Below are 10599 nucleotides of genomic sequence, written 5' to 3'. Positions count from 1 at the left end.
TGGAGCTGCATCTAATCTGGCATCTATACTGCACAAGGTGAAGAAGTATTGATCCCTGGACACAGCATGTGTCAAATGAACAGTAATGAAAGCAACTGTGAGGATAGGGGCCGTTTTTTGTACAGAGGCTTTGCTTTTCCCACCGAATGCTCTAAAGGACATTGTACAAAAGGTTATAAGAACCACAGACTGTATGGACAATGTGAATCATCTCTGTTAAAACATATTATTCTCTAATCATTTTAACAATTTTTGGGGTATTAATATAAAAACAGAGATCTAAAAAACTAGATGTCTAGATACAAATCCCTTCAAAAGTGTGTTTCTCTTCACCAGGGTTGGGGGTAGTGTTGTCTGTAATGCAGTAATGTAACGCATTACTGTTGATAACGCGGCAATCACATTACAGTTACTTATCAAATTATTGCGTTACTAGCTTTACTGGTTCTTCAACTATCTGCATTACATAATTTCAAAACAAATCAAACCTTCGTTTTCGTGCGTGGTTGCTTAACACCATAAAACCCATCCGAGTAGACCAAACAAAAAGGTCAGAGCCACTGCTTAAAACGTCTTTTGAGTGGTGAAAGTATTACATTAAATTAGACAAAAAATATATTGTAAAGTGTTAATTGTGCCCAGGTCACAAACATCTCTCCATTGCCACAAACAAAACATCCAATCTAAGCTAGTTTCTAAAGACACCCGGGCCCTGAGGCACGAGTGAAGAGAGCATGTTGCCTACACCAGCTAAGCAGCCATGACTTGATTTTCAACAACAGATAAACAAAGCAGGGATATGTGGGCTTGTGGTTTAACTTTACATTGTTATTTGGCAAGTAAGTTATGGTGCATCTCAGGTGATGTTACGGAGTAATCAAAAAGTAATATCACTAGTAGTGTAACAAGTTGCTTTCAGCAGTGAGTGATGTAGTAAAGTATGGCATTAGTTTTTTTAAAGTAACTAGTAATGTGTAATTTATTACTTTTTTTAGTAACTACCCCGACACTGAACTTCACACTGTTTTACATTTAATTGTGATCCTCCGATTTTAGATTATAACTATGATTGATAATTACACTGTTGGCACCGCTGATGCTACTAAATTTGTTGTAGGAGCTTTTCATTTTTGTTCATGAAACACATTTTTCATCCTCCCTTATGCTAGTGGTACACCTAACCTGCATGTTGTACTTCAAAAAATAGCTAAACTAATTATAAAATCTTTGTTTGATGCGCTTAACACCTCGGGTTTGCATAGACTTGCCCCACGAGAATACCAGGTGTTTGATTAATCCAGCTAATTTTTCAGGAGAGAATACCACTTTAATTTACAGACAAAATCAGCCTTAACCAAATAAGTGGTGCATTACATATCTTAGCTGTAACTGTCATCAGCTGACAGGACATGTACACTCTAATGTCATTAGTGCTAACAAGCTTAGTGGTGTTGTGCATCACAATGAAAGTATCAGCAGTTCAGGGGCTACTGATTTCCATGGTATTGGTACACAAGGGTTTTTTGAAATCTGCAACATGATTTAGTTGCACGTGGGAGTAGGGGTACTAGTTTTGAAAGCTATCTCAAGGGAACCCTCACAGCAATTAGTTGATGGTGCTCACATCCAAAACCAATTAACTATATTGATTTCTAACTTGCTCTCACTTGCAAGTGGAGACATACCAGTGTTAACTTGTTTATATTCCTTTAGTGCCAGCTAAGAGAAGACTCCAAATCATGTCTAAGTTTATGAATGAAATGTTGAGAAAATTGGCACATGTGGCTATCAAAGGTTATCTATTCAATATTAACATGGTGTGGCAGGTATGAAGTGTCTACATTAAAATGAATATTGCCTACTAAACAGAGTTAGCAATTTCATCATGTATTAGAGAATGTTAAAGAGTTGATAGCTTAGAGGTTTGATATGACGGCTTTTCATTAAATGAAAGAATTTAGTGCATACAATATCAGGCCGTATATATAAATGAAACCTGCTCTTGTGATTTAAAATCCAGTCAGACTACTTGGTAAATGAAATGAGTTCATCTATTCTTAATGGAGTGGGACATTTGTTGCTCCACATGAAAAATGATTGGCTGCCAACAAATGATGCTGGCTGATCGTGACCTTGGTACACCTTTTTTGACTCCCGGTTGTTTTATAAACAAGGTTGCCATTCATCTTTGTCATTATTCCCATGGCCATTTGTAACTGCTGAGCTAAACGGTGTTAAACTGGACATTAGAAATCTTTACCGAAACTGTCCTCTATCCCAAAATATTGCAGAAGAAAAGATACATGTCTGTTTCACTACTTGCTGTTATCAATGGATGCTCAAGTAAGAATCTGCAGCTCATGAAAGGTTTATGTTCAATGTTATCTTTCCCATGAAAAATCCTTTCCCACAAAGGAATGCGTAGCATTTCTGGCAGAATAAAAACAATGAGCTAATTTAAGAGACAACTCAGTACTCAGACATTTTGACAACCTAAATAAGGTACAGTGCAAGATTGCTACCGCAATAACTGCCTGGCACCGAACACCGCTGGTTGCCCTTGGCAAAATATAAGCATCTCACAAACTGCCACTTTAAATGAGACAAAGTACTGCCACTTAATATTTCTCTGAGTGTGTGTGTGTGTACTGTGGTGGTTTATAATGCCACCTGGGCTGCTGGAGCCATGCAGAGAGCAGTTGGCAAATCTGACATTTTAATATAATACACTCAAAAACAACGGCGGAAACCATTGTTATTGAAAACACATTGAGGCATCACCTTTTTGACACATTCAATAAACATTGAACATGTTGTGTCAACCTTTTTTTCCAGAAAAGGCTCTGCACAATGAAAGTTTAAATGTATGAGCACAAGCTGGTGGATCCTCTCAGCCAAGAGCCCCACATATTTGACAAAAGACTTTAAAGCTAACAGCTGCTGATTAATCACGATGGGTCTAAATTACTGGCTGGCTCTCAACCGGGTATGGAGCTGGATGCCCAGTGCACTTAAAACCTCCTTTGCATGTGCTCGACAGCTGCATGGAGTAAGTGCCACTTCTGCCTATTTAGCTGTATCTTTCTACTTCTTCTACTGTACAGTCAGTAAGCCAAAAATAGCTTCTGAACATGTGTATTTAAAGTGCTAACACATATTTAGATCCAGTTGATAATTATTTGGGAAAATGGTTAATAGTCAAATTGAGCTATATAAAGCTCAGCGTAAACTCTTTCGGGAAGACTTCTAAGCTTCATTTACCTATCTTAAAAAAACTTAAAACCTCAAATGATCAGCTGACTTGGGGCGTTTACTTTTTAGTTAAACCAACCCGGATTGGCCATGAATCCAAGAGCCAATCACAGCATAGCATCCCCTGCTCCAAATCAGTTTTTCTCTCTGCTGCCTTCAGTTGTCATTCCAGGCAAAGCATGCAACGCTCCTCCTCCCCTTTCGGGGGTGATCATTATCCACTGCACCTTAAGCCCTCTTCCAGCAGACCGCTCCTTTTGTCTCCTTCCTGCCGGTTTTCATACTCCTTCACCACCACCAGTGTCTAGACTCCATTGGGGGATATTCCTGCCCACTCATGGCTTCTCTACTCCCTTATAAAACATTATTCACGCAGCGATGCAGTCTAATCGGCAAAGACTTAATACAGTTTAACCTTGTACATATGTGACAAATAAACCTTTTTTTTTTTTAGATTATTTTTTGGGAAACAAATACACCTTTTGCATATTTGCAACGAAGTCTCTCCTGATTAAAATTGTGTCATGAGAATCTTGTCCATCCATCCAGATGTAACTAAATATCAAATTCTAATATTACTTATATAGTTACACGGTAAAATGCATAATCAATACTTTGCTGTAAGGCTTTTATAGAATACAAATTATAGTACATTACATACACTAAATACATAGGATCCTTAAAATTGTTTGTTATGGTTTTCAAGCTCAAAGCTACTTTCCTGCAGTCCACACAGGGGGAAGGAATTACTCCAGCAGTATCAGTTTCACGTGAATCAGTCTGAAGTGAAAATACTATAACTTAGATAATACATATGCATATATAATGCATGTATAATGATTTTATACTGACTTAGAACATGAAAGGTAAAGTAATGTAAAGAACCACTAGACTCAGTTTCAAAAAAATATATTTTTAAAGAACATTTTGTTATAGAAAATACTGCAAAATACTTAAAAATAATAATAATGGTCATACAAAGAAATAGGATGTTTTTTATATTTTTTAGAATGTTAGATTTCGTAATGCTATTTTATTATGTATATTATTTTTTTTTTGTTATTTTATGTTTATGTAACTAATTACTGTTGGACACTTCTATGTGGTGTAGCAAGAGATTCACGTGAGCCAGGTACTGGCGGGCCTGTGTTGTTTTGGGCTGAGCTAACAACACTGAGTCTTGCTGCAGGCTGAGCTGACAGGCAAGTGAGCTCATTCACAGGCTGTCTTCACATTCAAACACACACTGGTTACATGTCAACCCACAGTTATCTACAGTAGGGAAATACGTGATCATTGTTAAGACTGCTGAGGAACAGCATTGTTTTCAAAACTAGCAAAAAAGGAAATTAATAGGGTGGAAAGTCCCTATAGTTTATGTATTAAAAGAAAACATACTGGAGCAGCATGCTGCCAAGTGTATTAAAATATATAATGGATATATTACATGTAGATGGGCAATTCAAGTGCAAATGTTAAGTACTCAAGTTGGTAAAATAACTGACATAATACAGCTGTGATATTAAAAAGAGACTATTGCTTTCTCAAATTAACCGTCCATCTTAGCCATACACTGTAACAAGTGAAATTAGTGAAAATATCAACAACATCTTTTTTTAAAGTAGGAAAGCTCACATAGTGTATATGACTTAGCCGTGGAGGTAAAGTTTATTATTGTGGCAGTTGAGGCAATAACATACTGCTAATGATGGAGGGCAGGTGGGTTTTATGAACTGTGTGCATCTATAATCCACTGTGCAAGTGCAGATATGTATTGTTAATGTTATTTTTGCAACCTTTGAGCTGTCAGCACAGTGATAATGAGAGAAGGTCAGAAGGGGACAAAGAGGCAGATTGCAGTATTTGTCAAGATTGTCTGGGTTTCAGATGGTTTGACTTTAGAGTTAATGATTATACTTTGTTTGTTTTTTTAATCCCAGAAACAGAAACATTTTAATTTTATTTTTATTTTCAATAGACTTTGCTGGTTTTCAGTTCTGTTGGGTTTTATTGCCTCCTGGCATTTTTATCAACCTTTAAAAAAGGCACACTGTCCGGGCTGGGCTTTGGCGGGAGATTGGTGGATTGGTGCTAACAAGCACTGCGCTCCTGTGGAAGACAGGTAGTGAGCTTGTAGTGAGCGGTGAGTATGAGCTGACCAGGGAGCTAACTAAGGCTCTGTTTGCACGGTTGTTGTTGTCTCACTTTTATCCATTTTATCCAAAGCAACTTACAATTCCTATATATGTCAGAGGTTGCACGGCTCTGGAGCAACTAGGGTTTTGCTGTCTTGCTCAGGGAAAGCAGTGGGAATCAAACCCGGGTCTCCCACACCAAAGGTGTTGATGTGTCAATTTATTTATTTTTTTACTTTAAATCACTTTTAGCTCACTAGTCCATGTGGCTGGGTTTTAAAAGCTCTCAACAAACCGCTTATATCACAGCTAGCTGTTTCCCTTACATGAACTTGCACAACCCAAATGTATGCTCCCTTCTCAGACTGAAACAATGGCAAGCCAAAGAGCACAATTGGCTTTTGAATAAGGTGTACTTTTACACCCTGGTGCTTAATGCAACTTTAAAAGCTTTTCATATAGTGTTGATGTGACCAACCCTGTTGTTAATGCCAATGAGAAATCCACTATACTCTGATCTTTTAATGTGATTAAAAAAAAGTAATTAGGTGACCAAATTCTTACATACAACATGCACTTTTCTCCCCTAAATCCTCATAAATCTACTCTTAAGACGAAAACATATTATTCATACACTGTGATAAAGCTTGCTTTTAAACTCCTACACAAATCGTTCTGTCAGCCACTGTGGCAGAAGTAAGGGCCTGTCCTTGGAGCACCTGTCTTGTAGTTGTCAAAGGGTGTGTGTGTGTGTGTGTGTGTGTGTGTGTGTGTGTGTGTGTGTGTGTGTGTGTGTGTGTGTGTGTGTGTGTGTGTGTGTAGCATGTTGGAGTATATCTTGTTCCACAGCAGCTGCCCAGGCACTCTGTGTGAAAAGTAGAATAGAATCAAATTTGTTCTATTTTCAGACGGTGCCAAATCCTTTTTGTTCTTCATCACACAACCTTCTCCACAAACACAGTTGATGTAAATAGTTTAATGGACAAACAATAAGCTTTTTTTTTCCTGTTATCCTGTATGAATCATCATTTCCTCTTCTAAAGTATACTGAAATGACATTCATGAGGCAGTTTGTAAATATATTTAATTTATTAATGTAGTATTCTTCAAACTTGTCCATTTTATCTCATTGGCATGTTATTATAAGTGTTTATTAAAAAGAACTAAGCATAGATCTTGTAGCCAGCTGGAAAATATTGTCACCGTCTAAGTGACATGCTCACTTCTAATTGGACAAATGTTTAGCAAGGATCCAGAAAGTGGAGAAAAATAGAGGTCAAGTCTCTAGGCTAAATGTTCCTTTCACCCGGATAGAATATGCTTCACAAAGGAGGCATAGTTGATGCAGCCATTTGCATCCTCCTGTCCGGCCATCAGTCTGTCCACCTCATCTTCTGTCATCCTCTCTCCCAGTGTTGCCAGCACATGACGCAGCTCTGCTCCCATGATGGTGCCATTGCCTTCCTTGTCAAAAACCCTGAGCCCCTCCACAAAATCCTCAAAGTTGCCTTGATCTTTTGCACGAGAGATATGCTGCATCATTGGCAAGAAGGTCTCAAAGTCCACCATTTTAGTGCTCATGTCCTCTGGCCGTGGTTTTCCAAGCACTTTCAGCACATCTGCATTGGTAGGGTTCTGACCCAGAGCTCGCATCACGTCTCCGCACTGGGCATATGTGATCTTCATTTCTCCAGAAGGTGTGCGGTCAAACAAGGTGAAGGCCTCCTTGAATTCCTCAATCTGGTCAGCGGAGTACTCAAGAGTAATGCTTTTGGGATCGAACGCAGGCTCCTTGGGCGGCTCAGGCAGTGGCTCGGGAGGTGGAGCCGGCTTAGCAGCTGGAGCCGCATCTTTCTTAGGCTCTGGCTTTTTGGGCTCAGGTTTCTTTGGTTCAATCTTCTTTGGTGCCATGTTGTTAAGGGATTCAGAGGTGAGCTGGTACTAGCTGAAAAACAAGCAAGAGTCTGACAGGATTGTAAGGGACTCCCAAGCACAGAGGGTCACCTCCTCTTCCAAAGCTTTTATATGTGCTTTCTCTAGGGAGCAAGATAGCAATATCCAACAGCACACTATAAAAGGAAGAAACCTGAAATAGATTCCCATAGCAAGTGATGTCATCATTAGGTATTGTTCTCAGCTGCTGTCATCTAGCCAACAGGGCTATTCACTGTCATTAGCGAGGGTCCAGTTGCATTAGGCCGAAAATGTTCTGTCTCTCTGATGGACAAAGGGATCAGAGCACAATGGTTGAGCCCATGAGGGAGACGGACCAAAATAGCTTTGCTCTCTGAAAGTCCGGGAATCACTATTTTCTGGAACAATGCTTTATCCCAAACGTTGTAGTAGCCAACTCATAGTTAATTACTGTATGTCAGTGGTCTGAGGATGGATCAGCACACTTGGGGTCTGATTATGTAAAATGTTTTAAATAGGAGGAGGGAACTCTCTTTTGAGAAAATAAGATGATGGGGCTTGAGGGAAACAGAAAAATCTGCATTATAATTCATCCAATGGCTTTATAGTTTTGTAGGGACGTACGGTGTCCAAACCTCTTTTCAATGGGAGATACGTGTTTGGATAGTATCGGTGCTCAATGATACGTTCGAGGATTTTGGCAATTTCTCATTTCCCTCTGTCACTGAGTAGTTTAGAGTATTTCACCATATATTCAGGAAACTGGCAAGCTCTAAAAGATCCTAAAGGGACTCTTAATTAACGCTTTATTAAAGACTGATGTGCTGAAAAGGTCAAGCAATGAAGCTCATAAATGTTAAAAATATATGCAGTTGCAATTAAAAGACAAATCTGCATACTGTCTCCTGCTGGTGCCTGATTAGATTTTCAAATTAAATATTTGCTATATGAAATATACATGTTTTATTGTTTACAATTTACATGATTTACAATTGACCAAAAATACTCTGTATTCTAATGTTTCGCCGGCAGCATCATGTGTGTTTTGAATGTGTCCATTGTCTGTATGTTTCCATGCCTAGCTCTTTGTAGAGTATACTGTATATGGTGAACGGTTACAAGGTGAGAGCCAGGCAAGGCAATTCCATTATGTGTCCAGTTTATAAATACGTAATATGTCACTTGGCTTTGTGTAGATGACTGCTCTGTAATACCCTTCAGTGAATGATAAATTAACCAACAACACATTCATTTCATTTATGGGAGAGAGAGTGTATATAGGATGTGCAGTTCTGCAGACACAATCTTAATCATAACAACTTTAATTTATGCATGCATCACAGTTTATCAACTCAGTTTAAGACAGCTAAAGCCTGTCATGCAATAATTACATTTACCCTTCTCTATCTTCATGCCAGTCCCCCTTGATCCGTCAATCAGCTTGAAGTCCTTGGGCAATGTGGAGTTCAGTGTGTGTGTGTGTGTGTGTGTGTGTGTGTGTGTGTGTGTGTGTGTGTGGGTAGTTTGTCCTTAGCCTAAGATTGTTATCTACCTTGTCTTTGCTTTTGAGGTCACATGGCTAGTAAAACTGACAACTAATTTGTCGTCTTTTGGTGTGTACGTGCATGCGGGTATGTGCACATTTGTGTTAGACAGAAACAAAGAGTGACACCTGCAAGTGAGGCCAAATGGAATGTCTATATTCAAACGCTACATATTTAAGATTACAGGTATTTCCCACATGGCCATTACTGAATAAAAATAAATGATGGAATCGTTTGGTTACTTGAGATAGGGATAATGATGTAATATTACATTAGTGCCTTGTGCTAAGAGCAATTTAAACCTTTAACATCCACAATGACTGCACGGTCACGGTGGCTGCTAGTTGACATCTTTAAAGCCCATGTTGCAAGTTAAACACCACTGTTGATTATTGGGTACAAAAAGCACTCAGATATGTCTATCATTTTTAAAAATGTCTCCAAATAGTTTAAAAAAGTTGTTTTGGTCATTTTTAGTATTCGCGGGTTTATGGAGTCAATTCGGCGATGACGTCACTCGAGGAGCAATTCTCAGCCTGGCACTAGAACCACGGAGACTGACTGGATGAGGAAGAGGAGGAAAGGCCAGCAGCAAAATATTAGAACCTGACAGACGTGAGAGGGCAAATGAGGATTGTCAGATTGTGGGGAAGTCTCCTTCATTTATCTCCTTCATTTATCTCCTTTATTTAGCAACGCAGCAGTGCATACGATGACTTTACTTTTTACTGTCAGTGAATAGCAGCGAGTGAACGTCAACGTTTCTCTCAATCTAGTGACAGGGATCATGTCGTTAGTTCGGATAATACTGGTACATTTATCTAGATATAGGAATAGAAGGCATCCCCGAGGGTTATTTCTAAGTGTTACCTCTTCCTCCGGTGAAAACGGTTCGCTGTTGGGCCGGGTTTGTGTGTGTGGCGGCGAAGCTGCGGTGGAGAGCGGGTGCTGTAGGCGAGTAGCACGTCGGATGCTCATCGCGCCACACTCAGGCTACTCTTCATTTACTTTAACGTCATAAATGTAAATAATGTCCAGGATCTCCGGAAAGAAACGATATGCGTGTGTCCGTTTCAACACCACTGCAGGTTGATTGTGGGCGACAACGCCGTCGTGGTTAGCTTACCGAAACTCTACTGCCTATTTGCTGGCTACTACGCGACGTTAGCTTTATCCGCTAGCATCCGTACAGGCTAACTATAGCCAGTTAGCTTTGTGTGTAACGTACAAAAACCCACCCATCTCGTAGGACGATGCTTACTATTCCATTCAATACAATTATGTACAAAAGGCGCACTAATGCCACATGTATGTGTTGACAACATGACGCATACATAGGCACACCAAAGGCGTCGTAATATTTACCTAGCAGGCTAGGCTAACGCTGTTGTGCTAACACCGGCGGCGTAGCGTTAGCTAGCTATAAACTTGTGAAAAGCCAAACAAACATCCCCCGTCTAAGCCGTGTTTCACTTTCAGATCTTTGAGTTCTTGGTTACCTCCGTCTTTGAAAAATCTGCCCGCCTAACGGACAACTTGTACCCACCTTCCTACCGAGCTAGCTAACCTACAGCTAGCTAGCTCGCTAGCTATACCGGTATGCTAGCTATAGCTGTCTATCTCTCTCTCTCTCTCTAAATAGATCTATCAATACTGTCTATATGTCTAGCTATATATATATATATATAGGCTATCTATGTATATGTATGTATTATCTATAATCTGTTGCTGAAAACTCTTTCTTTCACTGTTGT

The 10599-nt window shown here is 39.5% G+C and overlaps 1 protein-coding gene across 1 annotated transcript; it reads right to left on the bottom strand.

Annotated features, from left to right (window-relative positions):
• Positions 1–6457: 6457 nt before the first annotated feature.
• Positions 6458–7408, bottom strand: LOC116704666 (myosin light chain 4). Its single transcript, XM_032540266.1, has one exon. It carries the CDS (start codon positions 7296–7298, stop codon positions 6690–6692), a length of 609 nt encoding a protein of 202 aa, XP_032396157.1. The 5' UTR covers positions 7299–7408; the 3' UTR covers positions 6458–6689.
• Between the last annotated feature and the right edge of the window lie 3191 nt (positions 7409–10599).

Source organism: Etheostoma spectabile, chromosome 16 (genome assembly GCF_008692095.1).
Source record: "Etheostoma spectabile isolate EspeVRDwgs_2016 chromosome 16, UIUC_Espe_1.0, whole genome shotgun sequence".
NCBI lineage: Eukaryota > Metazoa > Chordata > Actinopteri > Perciformes > Percidae > Etheostoma > Etheostoma spectabile.
Note: the sequence above shows the minus strand (reverse complement) of the source record. Positions and strands in the feature narration are given on the sequence as shown.

Coding starts and splice junctions, on each gene's coding strand:
- LOC116704666 (XM_032540266.1), bottom strand. CDS start 7,298: ATGGCACCAAAGAAGATTGAACCAAAGAAACCTGAGCCCAAAAAGCCA.